The 17328-nt window shown below is 36.1% G+C and overlaps 1 protein-coding gene across 2 annotated transcripts; it reads left to right on the top strand.

The window, feature by feature from the left end:
* Positions 1 to 736: 736 nt before the first annotated feature.
* Positions 737 to 16544, top strand: PUM23 (pumilio 23). Of its 2 annotated transcripts, none has more exons than XM_008785134.6 (11): positions 737 to 1017; positions 1741 to 2101; positions 2299 to 2662; positions 2736 to 3041; positions 3135 to 3302; positions 6627 to 6770; positions 7796 to 7915; positions 8032 to 8211; positions 9140 to 9288; positions 14417 to 14599; positions 15798 to 16544. In XM_008785134.6, the coding sequence occupies exons 2-11, from the start codon at positions 1767 to 1769 to the stop codon at positions 16339 to 16341; spliced, it is 2493 nt and encodes an 830-aa protein (XP_008783356.4). In that variant the 5' UTR covers positions 737 to 1017; positions 1741 to 1766; the 3' UTR covers positions 16342 to 16544. The 2 variants fall into 2 exon arrangements, with proteins under 2 accessions (XP_008783356.4, XP_017697773.4); XM_017842284.5 differs by having other exon boundaries at positions 858 to 1017; positions 2288 to 2662.
* The last annotated feature ends 784 nt before the right edge of the window (positions 16545 to 17328 follow it).

The raw sequence follows: 17328 nt of genomic DNA, 5'->3' as shown, positions 1-17328 counted from the left end.
GCAAATAGGGATGGAATTGGACAGCCGGTCCATCTTTGGGTTATGTTCTGAGCCTGGTCCAAAATGGTGCAATCTCGAGTTATAGGGCTCAAACTAAGGTACAGTCCAAACTGAAGCCTGATTTGGAGGCCGACTTGGCCCAACCCAGACAACTCACTCACCTCTCTCTCCCTATCCTGATTTCTCTCCCCCTCCCCCTCCTATCTCCTCTCCTTCATAACTTTTTTCAAGGAAATTATCATACTTCGCCTGACCGTGCCTCAAAGTCCATAAGCTATAATAAATTTGGGCCAGGCCTAGCTCAAGGCGATTTTAGCTGACCTAATGATTGTATATTGCAAACCAAAGTTGGCCCTCTATTTAAAGTTGTACATGATTATTATGGCATGCTTTGGTAGTGTAAAAATATTGTCCACATAACTAAAAAACATAAAAATCTCTGATAAGATGACAAATAAGTTTATAAAAAAATAATGATATACAACTCTTATGTTTTCCCAGTAAGAAATATTTTGCATTGTCACTTAAAAGAAAAGGTGAAATGATATAATTATACATCAGTTTTGCAACTCTTTTGCATGAAATTTGGGTATTATCATAACATTTATTATTTCATAAAAACTTGTTTACGAGAATTGTTGGTTGTTATATTATTATTTAACCGAAAAAGATACTAAGGGATTTTCATTTTTCACAAAGAAAATTCTATAAAGGGGATCGAAGCGGACCGGTTCTGCGGTGGGTAAGAAGACCGGTCTGGTTCGGTTTGCTTTTTTTTTTTTTTTTTTATCCGGTCGGTAGGCGTAACCAAAGCTAAAAGCCGGCATAAAAGACCGCGGCTTGCCGATTTGCGGCTCACAGCTGATCGCCGAAAGACCTAGGGCTGGGCCTGCGAGCCTCTCCGCCGGAACGAAGCCAGTTCTTAGGGTTTTAGCAGAGCTAGGGTTCGTATTCCTTTTCTGAAGTCAGCTCCCTCTACGAAACCTCCCGCGTAAAATCGCCGTTCGCGGTTCCAAGGTCTGAATCTTTCTTCGAACTCCATTTTTTTAAATTTATTATTCCCTTTTTAGTTCTGAATTTAATGCTTTTCATGTTAGTTTATCAGGCCGATCGATTTTATTTTATTTTTTAACTTAAAGAAAACGATAGAGCAGTGGAAATAACAAAAAAAGAAATAACGATTAGACCTTGTGGTGTGGTAGGAGTTGAAGTGCATCATCAAGATTATGGCCCAAAAAAAGAAGTTTTCTGCAAGTCTAATGGATAATTCTGGTTATGATGTTGTTTTTCTATGACTTCTCAATGCCTTCGATTCAGAATGCTTGTATGTCTGGTACTGCAGGCAATTTAATGAAAGAAACAAATATTGTTTCTATCCCCTCCTTTACGTGATTATTTATCTCCATTGTCTATCTAGTTCTTTCAGGTACTGAATTGCCAAAATTGATACATAAAATTAAAATTTTGTAAATGATTGCAATGTGGTTGGTTTTTATAAGGTGGAACCGAATAGGATAAGTTTTGCTGCTTATATTATTCTAATGTATAGATTTGTTTGGGAACATAGCTTGTAATATCTATTGTTAAAGCAGTTGGGAAATAGTAGCCTTTTTTCCATGATAAAAAGATGACAACTGCATCATGATGAGTTGCACTGCTCAATTGAATTTCCTCCATTTGCTTATTCTAGCACATTATTACTGTTTGGAGTTTAAATATGCTGATTTTTCATATTTGCAGTTGTACCATGTTTGATTGAACATTTTATGGCTTGTTTTGGTTCAAAAACCCTTCGACGGAAAGAACTCAGATCAAATACTTCATTGGATATGGGCGAAGAGGAGAAATTATCCAGGAGAAGAGGAAAGAAGGACAATAAAAATAAAAAACCTAGAAAAGGGCCTCTCAACTTGGCTGAGGATTTCTCATCAAAGCAAGAGGGAATAAAAAAGAACAAGAGTAAGAAGCAGAGCAGAGGGCATTCAAATGCAGTCAAAGATGGTCCCCCTGAAAACTCATCAAAGGTAGCCTGCAAAAGCGTGAAAACTAAGGAGTCCTCGAAGCATCATTATCCGTCAGAACCTAAAGCACCCACACTCAGGTTCGAGTCAACTCTTTTACGGCACTTCTCTCATGAGTCTGGTGTTTGTATTCAAATTTAACACCATAATTCCAATTGTTCCTTCATATTAAGCCAGGACATTATATTTTCTTGGCATGATTGCCAATTAACAATGTCTACTTATTTCTGATAAATTATTTATTCATTCTAACTGATGGATCACAGCTGCCATGCAGAAAAAAGGTTGATCCAGAAACTGCAAAGTACTTCTCAGAAATCACAAATCTATTTCAAAACGGTGGCATTGACTTAGAGGAGCGTTCTGCCATCTGTGGCAATGCCTTAGAAGAAACTAGAGGGAAAGAAGTGGAACTTGCAACCGACATGATTATTAGTCACACCTTGCAAAATCTTCTACAGGGTTGTGAGTTGGACCAGCTATGTGGGTTTCTACAAAACTGCGCAAAAGAATTTCCTGCCATTGCAATGGATAAGTTTGGATCTCATGTGGCTGAGACAGCTCTCAAGTCTGTAGCTACACATCTTCAGGATGAAGGATCCTATTCTTATATCGAAGAAACATTGACCAAGTTATGTCAGGTATGTCTTATATATATTTATTATGTTCTCATTGAGGGTATTCTTGTACTAATTCATATATGTGTTCTGTCAGGTGGTTGTTCTTGATGCTGTCAGTGTGATGTGCAGCCGCTATGGATCTCATGTCCTCCGAAGTCTTCTTTGTCTTTGTAAGGGAGTTCCATTAGACTCCTTGGAAGAATTTCATGTGACTAAGTCATCTGCTGTTCTGGCTGAGCGGTTGAATTGTAGGCCAGCACAACCAAGCGGAAATAATTCCAAGAATTTTCAACATGGATTTGCGGTTACATTTAAATATCTAATCAGGGAAATGCTAAACCATGCCAAAGACGAGATTGCAACTCTAAGAGTCAACAAGTATAGCAGTTTGGTTTTGCAGGCATGTGTTCCATCACATGACATAAATAGTGTTTGTATGTGACTGTTATAATATCGTGGCTTTTGTCTTATTTATTAATTACATCATTTGCAGAGTGCATTAAAGTTGTTAGTTGGGGATGATCAAGAATTGTTGCATGCAATTTTAATCCTTCTTGGCTGCTATGAAGAAAACATTGCTCAGGAAAATTTCATTGATAGTGCAAGAAAACAAGAAATTATGGCTTTGCTTGAAGATACTTCTTGTAGCCATCTATTGGAGGTGCTTTCCTCATCCTTCTGATTTAAATCTATCATATTTGCTCAAAATCCACATGTACCTTAATGCAAAAGATTTTTCTCACGTCTTTCTGTGGACGTACTGTTTCCACTTGTGCATTCCTATATACCTTTAAGAATAATATTTTAGTTGTTGTTTCGATTGCTGGTGAGAGCAATTTCTTATGTAATATACTTTGAAATTTAAACTCCTGAGCATACACCTCATGTTAAATCGAAACTATTTAACTTACATTTAGTGGCTATATTCCTTCATAGTTTTGAACAGTGACATGTAACAACTTAGTTTTGGATTAGTGATGTAGGCTTAAGGCACTATTTGCTGGTTTATGTGCATCATTGTACACCATTTTGGAGTGCCAACACCTCATTATATATCACATTTGGTTATTTCATCCTAAATAAGTTTCTGGGATGAATACTTTAGAAACACCTTACTGTAAATGACTTACAAAGTTTATGATCCTCAACTGTTAATCTATGAAAATAACTGAAAGCTTATACCTTCAGATATTGCTTATAATCCTGTCTTCCATGTTGTTGGATGGATATATACTTACTGCATCCAGATTTTATTGAGTAAGAGATGATATCTTCTTAACCATCATTCATATTAGTGTGACATCATGTGGATGAGGCACTAAGTGGGTGTGCTAACTGAATAAATTATTACCTGAATAATTGCAGTTGCTGGTTTGTGCCCTTATTTAAGATAATGTTCACGATTATGTTGTTAACAGCTATTATGGGTACATTATGAGCATAAGAATGATGTTAATAACTGCCATAATGGTCTCTATTTGGTTTTCTTACCATTTGCATATTAAAATTTTATTTTGTTCAACATTTTAAAAATATATAGAAATTGACATTAAATGCGCATTTGGTTTGCAACCGGAATCGGAATTTGAATAGGTTGGAATGAAAATCGAAATAGCCATATCCTCCGACTTGTTTGGTTCATGATTGGAATTGGAATTGGAAAATCAATTCAACAGAGGGGTGTTTTTGAAAAATCAATTAAGTAGAGTGGTATTTTGAAAAAAATAATTTTTAAATTAAAGTTAGTAGAATGGGATTTGAATATTGGGGTGAGAGCCGGGATTGGGTTTTGGGAGATTGGGGCATTCCTATTCTCCCTTAGAATGAGAACGAGACTCCCCTCAACCAAAAGGCTGGAGTGGGAGTCACTCATTTTCATTCCCATTCCAGAGCCCAATTCCTCCAACCAAACATATCCTAAGTAGTATTATATTCTAGTAATTGTGAATGTGTCATGTAAGTTGTAACACCATTATTCTGCTGATATTACATGTTATTTTTCAGCCAGTAGCAAGTTTTACTCATTTTACTTTTTTTGGGCAAGCATTCTTTTACTTTAAAAAATACAGTCAAAGGTTGGATTGAGCGAATGAGGCTGTCATTTTTGTTATACAGTTTATAATGGTAAACTTGGGGTTGTTGTGATGGGATAATGGTAGTTTTGAATTCTCTGCTTCCACCCTGCTCTTCCATCTCCCTGCAGGAAACAATGACTTTGACTCCCTAGATGTTAGGGTTTTTTAGGCTTAAATTAACCTGCCTAATGTCATGGTTGCGAGTATTCTGGATGCTTGTAGGGCTTATAGGTAAATGGTCAAGGCTTGCCAAGATTAAAAGTCAGATTTTTGCATTATTTAGCTAGTGACTATTGTGAGTATCCATTTCTTGTGCTCTTGGGGTAAGGGGATGTTAGTAATTTGTAGGTAATGATGCTAGTGGTTTGCTTGATATTATACACTTAGCAGGCTGGGAACTAGGGTGATGCCCATGGTTTGGATGGGTGTCTTTGGAGGGTTAAGCTATTCCAAATGTCAAGCCTAGGTTTGTTGTTGGTAGAGCAAATAAAGTGAAAATTCGATGAGATGATTTTTTTGATAACCCTTTTGAATTTGCTCTCCACCATTTTTATTCTGGCAAATAGAATAATTATTCTATCTGTGTTCCTCCACAAAAATTTCTACAAAAGGCATTGGATTGGATGTCAGCCAAAATGAATCTAGCGCAGTCTAAACCACAATTCCTTTGGTTTAATCTGATTAAAATTGTTTTCACTTTCGTATAGTGACTGTTAGATTGGCTACTGCCACATACCTTCTGATTCTATACTAGTTGGATGAGGCTTCCAATCAAATCTCTCTATAGTATAAGCACATGTCAAAAAAATCTGCATTCTTTCAGTATTTACAATAGATATTTGTAAGTGCTATGGGGTACTATGTACAGGTTGATGGGACATGGTTCTTGATCCATTTGAGCACCAAATAAGTACTTTGAAGAGAATCTGATGTATACTCACAAAATATAAGACTTATCAAAGTTGTGGAAGCTTCCAATTGCTCGTAGATCTTACTATTCACACGATCTCATCTGGGCTTCTTCCACAAGGAATGGTGCATTATGCCCAATCCCTAATATCACCGTGAAGACTGATCTTTTTTTTTTCTTCCTAACTTGAAATAGTTGTTTCAACTTAACATATAGTCTAGTTTCAGAGTTATCTATTAAGAGCGTATGTGGGTCCATAAGACTCAGGATTTTTAATATGTGAGTGCATGCTGAACTATGTAATAAAGGTCCCAATGGACAAATTTTGCAGGATGCATATTGAACAAAATTAAATTTGTAGTAATCGATAATGGGAGACTAAAGAGTAAAAGTATAACAGATCCTTCTTCCCATTGCCTGCAGAATTTTGAATGTATCTGTTGAGAATTCTTCCTTCGGCCTTTAATCTTGTTTATCCCCTTTTTTTTTCTTTTTCTTTTTTGTTGGGACCCTGTCCTGTTTCCTTTCACTTTTTGTGTTGTTTAATTTGACTGTTTATTTTTTTTTTAAATATTATTTAAGCAAGTTCATTACATATCCTGGTGTTCATAACCATGACTCTTTCAGTTGGTGATTTATTTAATGGCTAATGATAAGCAAATTAGCTCTTCATTTTTTAGATGACGTGGTTTCATCCTTTGCTAATTGACGCTGCCATCTACTTATGTCTATCTAGTTATTTCATTCTAAATATTTTGCAACACTTGTATTTCTATCACAATATTACTAGAAAAACATTGCTAAACATTAACTATTATAGGCTACGGCTGATTGTTTGCTGGGCATGTTTTCTGATATTTCTCTGGCTGTTGGACCCCTGTCAAACTGTCAACCATCTATTGAATTCTGCACATATACATGCTTCTCATTATTGTTTTCTGGTATATGTTTTCTGATGCTGGTTCATTAAAGAAAGCGGCTTATTGTTTGTCATTTACAGGTCATTATTGAAGTGGCCCCGCAGATTCTGTACAACGAGTTGCTGACTAAAGTGTTCAAAGGGTCATTACTTAAAATTTCATCTCATCGTTGTGGCAATTTTGTTGTGCAAGCATTAGTGTCTTCAACAAAAACCAGTGATCAAGTACATTTTCTTTTCTTTTTCCACCATTACATTGAGCTGCTCATTACCTCATATCGATCTCTGCAAATTGTCTGGTGGCGTGATCTTCTTTAGGTTGAAATATGTGTTATTTTTCCTCCTGAGATTTTGTTACTTCTAATATACTGAAGGATGAAGACAAGGTCATTTGCTTTTGTGTAAGATTACTGGAGTGTGGCACATGTGATGCCCATGGTTTTTATATATATAGAAAAAATAAATGGTGAGAACCATTTGAATAAGTAACAAAAAATGCTAGGGGAAGGGCTCGAGAGTAGTTAGTGGACAAGCTCTAACCAACCTGTGCACATGCTATAAAAAAATATGTAGACATGGGGTGGGGAAATGCAAATACAGAGGAAAACATGGATGGATGGGCGTGCTTCACTAAGGGGCTGTCACGCATATTGGGAGAATTAGCATTATATATTAAAATAGATGTTTACTACTGATCATACGAGTCCTTATTTTATGATTACTGTGTTCCAAAACTTAGATACACAAGTTTGTTATTCAAATCTCTGACTATTACTTTAGTAATCTGCAAAACAAGTTGCTTCAGGGTGAATTTGTGCAATGAGGTGGGCTACTTTGGATTATTGTGTAAAAGGAAACAGTCATAATAGTGTGTCATATGAGTTCTCTTGCATAGGGACAGCATGATTTGTTGAGGAACTTTACTACTGCTTCACAAATCTGCCAGGAGAACATCTTGATAACGAGAATGTGCTGGCCTTGTCATGATTGCCTGCAACAGAGTTGCATTTAACACCATTCCCTTTCATGCTTGCTCATGTTGTGCCCACCTTATGTCTTAAAATTGCTATTGGTTTCTAATGAATGCAAACATTGGTTTGTGAGTACCTGAGTATTTTCTTGAGAAAAACATATCTTATGCATTGTGTTTACCATTATATGTATAACTCCTCTATTTTTTATTTTTTTTTTGCTATTGGAACAATAAATGATGGTGCCATAGAAAATTTCTTGTGTCCTTTTCTGCACAGATGGACTTGATCTGGGAGGAGCTTGGTCCAAAGTTTAAGGAACTACTTGAAGTTGGGAAGGCAGGTGTCATAGCTTCTATTTTAGCAGCATGCCAACGGCTTCAAACCCATGCCCATGAGGTTTTCAACTTTTTGTCTTGTCATTGCAATTTTTTTATTTGAATATTTTGCATTTTCTCTTTCAATGTCAACCTTATTTTTTCTTGTCTGGGTCAATTTTTTGTTCTCATGTGCAGTGTTGTCAGGCCCTTGCTTCTGCAGTAAGTTCAGATTCTGAATATCCCAGTTGCATAATTCCACACATGCTATTTCTGGAGAGCTACTTCAGGGATAAATCCTGTTGGAAATGGCCTCTGGATGGCAAGATGCACGTATTGGGTTGTTTGATGCTACAGACTATTTTTAGATATCCAAGTGTACGTCAAAATCTACTCTCCTCTTTTCATGTTGAGGTGTATTCTTTCATATTCATTATTTTCAGTGGAAATCCTATATTTAATCTTCTTTATGACAACTAGTTAAGATTGGAATGGGGAAAGGATAATGTAATAGATGTCTTGGTTACATTTGTTTGGTATGACTGTCAAGGAGCATTCATTGTTTTCGTGCTTTCATATAATGTGATTCTATTCTCAGTTTGCCCTTTCAATTGGAAGCTTTTCATTCTTTCAAATCAAGTGTAAGATTATTACTTTGTACTGTGGCTCTGTATTACTCTAATTAACTATTATTGTTTGAACGAATGCATGTGAGATCAACATATACATATACATACACATGCACATGTGGCTGCTTCAAAAGTCATCACCAATGTACTAAAGTTAATATTTTTTTTGTCCATCTCCCATCCTTAATGACATGAGATATGTTGAAACTCTTGCCTTGCATCTGATTAATGTGATATGTGTTCAATTAATTTCTTTGAATTGTGAACTTCTTCAACTAGATTAAGAAACAATTACATGAATAACTGAGGCTGAATTATGCAGAAAATGCTTTATTTGGTAGCATGAAAAGGTTGTGTTTTGAAATATTAATGTGCATAATATAGGCAAACCGTGCCACTATTGCGAGGTTTACTTTGATTTCATTTTTTTCTAGGTTTTTCAAAACCCAGAATTCTTATGTCTTCACTGAACTGCATCTCTGTTCCATCTTGGCATATCTAACAGTATATTATCTCAAACCTCGGTAGAAATCTGGTCTAATGATATATTATGGGGATTCTTTCTTAGGTACCCTTCAAAATAAAATTCTAGTCCCATATATAATTGCCAGTTATTTGTATTACCGGATAATCCTGCAAGTTTCTGAATTTCCTTGTGACAAATGATTCTTAAACAGCAACTTATTGGGCCATACATCTCCAGTATTACATCTATGGAAGCTGAACATATCTTCCAAACTGCCAAAGATGCTGGAGGAGCCCGTGTTCTTGAAGTTTTCCTTTGTTCTGATGCTACTGCAAAACAAAAGCTTAAAGTTATTACCAGGTAAAGCATCGAACTACATCCAAACCTCATAATTTTCCTATACATGTTCTTGCATATTTTTTATGCTTGTTTTGTTAGTATGTGTTTATGAAAGAGTGTTTTTATCAGAAAACAGTCTAACTGCATGTTCTTGAAGTTAGTGCTGCGAATGAAAAAAATGACATCCTAAATAGGAAGGTAGTGAGATAGGTCTCTGAGTATCTAATCGAAGATCTGGCCTAGCCCAATTTAAAGTGGAGCCACTACAACTAATACATTCCTTTAGGTGACACCTATCTATTTATTATTTTATTTTTTTACTTTTTCATTTGAGAAAAGGGAGGGGGACCAACCCATTTATTAGATTTTTTAAAAACATATTAGAAGGGGTACAAAGGGGAAGAGAGAGGTGCAAAGGATGAAGGAGGATATGGTAAGGTAAGGAAACACACAAGAAGAGTTAAGAGAGGAGGTTCCACACATGTTGGTAGCCAGTCTTGGCCTTTAGGATTGCAGAGCATTGATGAATCTTTGAACAGGGCAATCACAGAATTTAGGACCATGTCGTGGGTGGAGGATATCTCTAATATATTATTATTTTATCCAATAACCATAAAATAAAAAAATATATAAATGTTTCTTCTATAAGGTTCGGACTGAGTTAGTCTTGGAGAGAAATGGCAGTCTTACAGAAGGAATTTGTAGTTTAGAACTCCAAAACATACTAGTAAAAGAACTGCAACCAAAATTTAACACATTGTCATTATGATGTCTTATATTAGAAGTTTTGCAACCTATTTCATTAGGGAGATACAGTACATGTTTGCATGTGGGCCACAAAATCTTACACCTCATTTAGAAAGACTCACTTATTTGTCTGAAACTAAAGCACAAAATGCCCATTTTTTGCAATTAGTGATGTGCAACCATATTGTGATTACAGCTACACCAAATCATGCTTCTTTAAATTCCTGTTAGGAAGTACTTGATGTTGTGTTTCCCCCAGGAGCTATAGTTAGAAGTCTCTGTTGTACAATATCAGGCATGGTGATTCTCCTTAAACTTCCTTGGACAACCTTAGATCCCCATCAGATCCTCTTCCCACCACAAAAATCATAACCAACAAGCCTTACTAATTTTTGGCCAGCTAACCGATTTTCAACTAACTGTGACATCCTTTATCACTATCAACGTTTTGGATCCTTCCTAACTTCAGTTTATGATGGTTATGACTTCCCCTTCTTGTTGACCCTTCCGATCTTATTCCCTCCTCATTGATGCCTCTCAGATATTTGTTGCAAATGGCCCATTGTAGTCACCCATGAGGTTTGAAATCTTGGTATTGGTCAACATATTGGTTTTGTACAAATGGCCCATTGTAGTCACCCATGAGGTTTGAAATCTTGGTATTGGTCAACATATTGGTTTTGTACAGGAATGATATGGCACCACTATGCACCATACCATACCAACCAATACATAGTTGATAGTACAGTAGTTGGTGCCAGAACAGCAGCCAGCACCTTTTTTTGTAGTAGCTCAAAGGGTATCCCAAGCACCAGTCCTTCACTGGTCTGGTCCAATGCGAACAAACTAGTACTCAATTCTTTTGTTTCCCTTTCATGACAATGCCACTTCTATGATTCTTTTAATGTTATCTAGTCTTATTGTTCTCTTTTTCTGATCGTGCCATTGCTCTTTCACACTTCCACCTCAAGATTCTCATGTTTGTCATGCTCAAGTCCATGTTTGCACCTCCTTTGTTACCCGAAATTCCAATCTAATCTCATTTTTCGCTCTTCTAGTTCCTTTATATATCTGTGCCTATCTTTCTTTCGTGTGCCGGTTCATGACAACAAATATGATCACAGAGGATTATATTTTGGATATCAATGTTAACTGTATCATCCTTTTACTTTATATTCCTGCTAAATTTGCATTCCACATAGAGTCTTGATTCTAGTCATTCTGCTAATTTTTGTACCATCTTCCAAAGCTTTCTTTAAAAAAAAATCCAATTTCAATTTCATTGCTTTCTCAATTTACTAAGTAATTCCACACTGTCTTTAAATTAAAGTCCCAAAAAATGCCCTGCTGAATATCAACAGGAATTTCAACTGTGCATATTAGGAGACAAGGGCCGATAGGAAGCCGTTGTGAAGGCTTATCGAGGTCATAAGTAGTACAAGTTTCTATGCATTAAATGTTCAGGTCTCAATATTTCTTTGATGAATAGCTTACAAGGCCTATATTATTCTAAATTAGATAAGTTGATTTTGCAAAGGTTTTACATATTAAGTGTTGCACTTACCATACTGGTTAAGGTTCCTGCACTATAGTGGACAGCATAACTTATGTGTTTCAAAGAGTTAAATACATTTGATGTAAGAACCTTTAAGCAAAAATTTAGTGCAACTTGAAAGACATACAACATGTGTAAAAGTATAAGAGTTGGACTGCACAATTTGCATTAACTCCTTGTCAAAGGAGTTAATGTTTTTAAAATCAATGATAGGGAATACAAAGTGAAGATCGAACATGATCTACACTACAAAGAATGTGTAGAAACCAAAATTCATATACAAGGAGTTAACGAGCTTAAAATAAATGATAGGAAATTTAAATTGAAGATCCAAATCATGGAACATAGGCTATACTACAGAAGAAAGCTTAGAAACCAAAATTCATATATTTTGGTGGTCTAATCTATGTATCAAGCTGGTACAAGAATGAAAGTTATCAATTGCATTTGGATGGTAAAATACATGGAGCATGTAAAGTGAAAATCCACCATTATGGATCATGATCTTCACTAGGTTTTGATGGTTAAATCATTGTAAATTCACTAGGTTTTGATGGTTAAATCATAGTAAAACATATCATGCTGAAACCAACCATTTTGATGCCTACCTGATGATTGACACATGAATTTTGATTTCTAGGCATTTTTGTAGTATAGATCATGTTCAACATTTTGGATCTTGAATTTAGATAGTCTATTGTTTGTGAATTGTTGACTTTCTTTTTCAATGAATTAATATAAAGTGTGCAGTACAACTCAAAATGTATAATTTTTTATTACTATGCATCACATTACAATTGCATTGCATGTTCCTACAGCTCAAAACTTTAAAATATAAGTTAGAAATTTGTGTTTCTTTTTACCAAATAATGTTATAGTACAAAGTGTGAAGACAAATGCGTAAATCTGACTACTGCTGTATGGAAAAATGCAGGATGAGATAAAACCCTGTAGAAATTTTCTTTTCTTTTATTGGTAAATTTAAAGCAATTCATGCAACAAATACAATTTTTAAGACGAAATAGTTGAAAATTTTATTGAGAGTGATAATATGTGTAAAACTAATACTAATTACTTGTATTCAGCCTTAACTTTTTCTTATGATATGTCATATTCCATTTGAAAAGAAATATTTCCATAATGTGTTATTTTTCCACTAAAAAGAAAAATAAGTGTATATTTACCAGATTTAGCAAAAACTTTCCAAACATTTGCCTTCTTTCTATTGCCCTTTCTCTCTTCTTTGCAAACTATTTTTTTTTGTCACAACCCAAGACCTTACCCAAAATAGCTAGCCGAAAGGTATTTTTTAGGTTCCTCAATCCTATATAAGTATCCAAGATCTTCTCGGCGAGTAACCGATGTGAGACTAAGCACATGCCTGCACGGGTCCTCACATACTCCTGTTCAGGCCTTGACGTCTTCGTCAGTTTAAGGGTTCAAATCCATTCAAATCTAATTACAAGCACCACAATTGGCCTATGGTTAGCCTCTATGAACCCTTGCTGCAGTGTCCCCTATTCCACATAAGCTGTGGGCCGAGTTCTCTCTGATACTATTTGTCACAACGCAAAACCTCACCCAAAATAGGTAGCTAAAAGGTATTTTTTTGGGTTCCTTAGTTCTGTATAAGGACCCTGGATTTTCTTAATGAATAACCGATGGGAGACTAAACACACGCCTGCACGGGTCCTTACACCCCCACCCCTCTACAATTGCCTTCTTTAAATTGCTAGTTTTTGTAGGAACATGGTAAATGATTTGTTTCCTTATATCATCCTTATTCTACAATATAGATCCCTTGTTATGTTTTGTCTTTGTCTCTCTCTTTCTGTCAGTTGGGGTCCTAGCTCCGAATACAAAGCTGAAACAGAGCAGACATATAAACAGACTATAAGCATTCAAAACCCACACCATTTGCATCAGCTTGTGCCTTCAGTAGAACCTCTACTGAAATGTTATCCTCTCAGACCATTAGCTTCTGCAATTGGCACCCTTGATTGGCCAAATAATCCACTACCTGCTCCCCTTGGGTCATTATGGCATTCATCACTATACTTGGCTATCTAACTACAAATCCTGGAGTTTTGCAAGCATGACTGTGCGGCAATCATGAACTGCTAGTTAGAGTTGATAAATGCAAACCCCCTTTTCTTTTCGCATTGGTTGAATGTCCAAGGGCTTACTAGATTCCAACTACTTTGACTGAATGCCCAAGGGCCAACTACTTCCACCTTGGCTTTCTTTTAAATTTCTAGCATGATAAAGTTCTTTTGTCTTTTTATCCGTTTCCAGGTTAGCTGGGTTAAGTCAGGTTGAGTTGGATTGTGCCATGTTAATTGGATTATATTGAGTTGAATAGGAATTTAGGATAGGGGAAATGTTTGGTACATATTATTTGTTGAGTTGAGATCTCAATTGTTCATAAATTTCAATAGCAGGGACAGACAACTATGTCTTGCTTTTTTCCCCCAAGCCAATTGCAGATTATTAACAATCGCAAGCATTCGGTGCCTATTTCTTAAGTTACAATGATATTTAGTTATTTACATCCAAAGAACCCACTGCAAAAAATGGTTAATAACTTAATATGGCACTCTAATAAAGTGTATATTTAAACTGTGGGTTCGAGGGTTTTTAATAACATTGTCAAGTCACAGATGAGATTATGGGGGTGAAAAGCTCCCTAGGAAACTTTGTGATTCTGATCTTCGTGTTGTAGATTTTCACTTTCAGTAGTTCAGTTTCATGCTGAATTCAGCTGAAATACAAGAAGGAACTGCATTTCGAGAGAAACCTTCAGAATGTCAGATTAACTGTTTTTCCCCTTTACCTTGTTTCTTGAAGACTGCAAGATCATTATGGAGAGCTTGCAATGAATCCTTCCAGCTCATTCACAGTTGAGAAGTGCTTCAATGCTAGTAGCATGTCTCTGAAAGAGGCTATAGCAGGGGAGTTGCATGTCGTGCAAGCAGAACTTTCCAAGACAAAGCATGGTCCATATCTCTTGAAGAAGCTAGATATTGATGGGTAAGATGGTCATCCTTTTACAACCTTTTTTCCGTCCCTGGATTTTATTAATCTGTTTTACTCTGGAACAATTGAGTTCGTTTTTTTTAATATAAATTTTGATCAACTTCTGATGATCTAAAAATTAGATCGACAACCAGTTCTAACCAAATTACAAATTTTTTTATGCCAAAAAAATGGTCAGATCACATAAGTCATAATTTTTATGGAATAACAAAATTGGTGACCAGAAATGTTAATTTAGTGTAGATAGAAGTCTCATATGATGACATCAACATTCACTACCTTTCTACCCTGTCATGTCAGGATGGTTACATGCAAGTCATATAAGATAAAGAATACTACAGAAATTATTTTCTAAAAATAATTATGGTAAATTTTAGGTCTACAGGAGGCTATTGGATGTGTGGATGCATTTGTATTTTTTTGGATAAGTTAATTTATCAGAAGTGGCTGGACTAGGAGCTCCCTGTTCTTTTAGCAGGAACATGGGAATTATTTGTTGAGGTTATCAAGTAATTGCATACGTATTCAGCTTAAAAGGATTTATTCCCTCACCCTGCTCGAGTTAATCAGACCTTGCTGCCTGCATTTTGGTTAATCTTGTTTTCGACAAATTTGCAAAACAAGATGATTAACTTTTCTCAGCTTTTCGGTCCTGATTGTGAATCCAAAATACAGAAATTAATTACTGCTGAAGTTGGTAATGCCCATAAATTTGTCTTTTGTTCAAGCTGGCCACTGTTCATCCAGTTGCAGCTCTGAGGTTCAAACATCAAAAGCTTTGAGTTTCAAATCTTGTCAGATAGTTTTAATGCTGCTTTACATGTGATAGAGTGGTTTGTCAGCTCATCATAACAAGGTTATAGCATGATTTATTTTTCATCATAACCGTTATCCAAGTTTTTCTCCATCAAAATAGAGGGGATATGAACCCAAAACCTGAGAAGGCTTTGTCTTGTTTCTTTCCTGGTGTGTGTGATTATCCTATATATTTATGCTCTTCCTGCTTCATGATATTCCCATTCTTGAGTTTACCTAGGTGCTGGGTGCAGGTTGGCCCAGGGCACAACGATACACAGATATGATCTATTCCTTTAGACCCCACAGATGGCCGTGTTCCAAATCAACCATCTAGTTTTGTATTTATATGTTTTTAGAAAACTGGTTGTGAATATTTTCTTTGGCTTTTTTGCAGATTTGCAAAACGACCTGAGCAATGGAAATTGCACCAAGCATCAAAAGAGAGTGCATACAAAGAATTCCAGGCTACATTTGGATCCAGCAGTAAATCGAATGAACAAAATGTACCAGTACACCAGTCATCCCAGGAATCCTCAAGGAAAAGGCATAAAGGACATGGGAAAATGGATGATAACATCGGTCATGGTCGCATTTCTAATGCTGGTGCATCTTCCAGTGCAGAATATCCTGGCCTTGAGATCTCGATGGCGAAGTTGGGTTTCCCCGGGCACAAGCAAGGTTTCAAGAGAAAAGGTTATTCAGATGAGAACGATGCCAAAGAAACTCTTAGCAAGAAATTTATCAGAAACAGCATTGAAACTTCATTTGTGAGGAAATCTGGGAAGAGAAAATCGTCAGCAACTGAGCTAGCTGATCTTGCTGGGAAGGAAACATTGAGCGCACGTGAAGTTCAAGAGCTCTTTAAACCAACAACCAAGACTGAAAGGCAGCAGTCTGGAATGGAAAGAACACCTTTTCTGAAGAAACAGAAGAGGTGATTTTGCAGGTTTCTGGCCAGTGTATGTTTTGATTTATATGACACTAATGACACTATTCGAAATTTATATAATTGTTAAATTATAGATGAAGTGGAGAGGATCGTAGGATTAGAGCAGAAATGTCACCAGTGACTGGGCATCTTAATTTTATTGAACATGTGGTGTGATGTAGAGGATTAAAGAAAGAGGTTTTCCTTCTTCCATATGTTCTTTTGTCTGAGCTGCTCTTCTTGCAACGTTATTGCCAGATTAAATAATATCTTGCATAGTTTTGGTCTGCAAAATCTGGCATTGAATTGAAGGACAGGAACAGGTAGCCAGGGATGCCATTTTCATGACATCATCCTGCAGCTGCCATGCATCTTTAACCGAACACTCAAGTCTTATGGTAGAGATTGATCGGCAATGGTTCAACGAGCATTTGCTTGATAATGTACTGTAGGAATGATATATAATTTACAGGGTCCCATTTTAATTAAGGTGTCACTTTTTTTTTTCTTTTTGATGTAAATGCTAAAAACTAATTTGAGCTTGATAAATTCAGTTCTCTGTAAGTGATTGCAGCATTTCTCCACAGAGGATGGTCATGTCAGGGAATGATAAGTGGAGTTGGGAGGACATGAAATTACTTTCATCACCATAGCGATTTTGCCACCTTTTATTTAGTTCTTGAAGTTTTATAACTATGAAATGATTTTAACAAATTTCTTCGATTGCAATTCCTTAACGCCCAGGTGACAGACATTTAGACCATAAAGATTGGATCCACAGACTTGATAAGTAATAGTTTGAATTTCTCAGAAAAAGATATGGAAATGATTTGCTGGAGTCTGAAAAAGGATGCTTTTGTTCTCTATCTGACAAATGTGGCTTAGAGCTTTCATTTGATGATGCAATGGTGTCTATGCTGTTTTGAACATTTTTCTGAAGTTATGGATCGGTATTTACGAAACCCCACAAATATGGGGAAATGACTTCCCTATAAGA

The sequence above is a fragment of the Phoenix dactylifera genome, chromosome 7 (assembly GCF_051530095.1).
Source record: "Phoenix dactylifera cultivar Ajwa chromosome 7, Ajwa_hap1_PhDact_Kaust_v1.1, whole genome shotgun sequence".
NCBI classification, from domain to species: domain Eukaryota; kingdom Viridiplantae; phylum Streptophyta; class Magnoliopsida; order Arecales; family Arecaceae; genus Phoenix; species Phoenix dactylifera.
This window is presented reverse-complemented; position numbering and strand designations above follow the sequence as displayed.

Coding starts and splice junctions, on each gene's coding strand:
- PUM23 (XM_008785134.6), top strand. CDS start 1,767: ATGGCTTGTTTTGGTTCAAAAACCCTTCGACGGAAAGAACTCAGATCA. Junction 2,663..2,735: donor CATTGACCAAGTTATGTCAG/GTATGTCTTATA, acceptor GTGTTCTGTCAG/GTGGTTGTTCTTGATGCTGT. Junction 7,916..8,031: donor TTCAAACCCATGCCCATGAG/GTTTTCAACTTT, acceptor TCTCATGTGCAG/TGTTGTCAGGCCCTTGCTTC.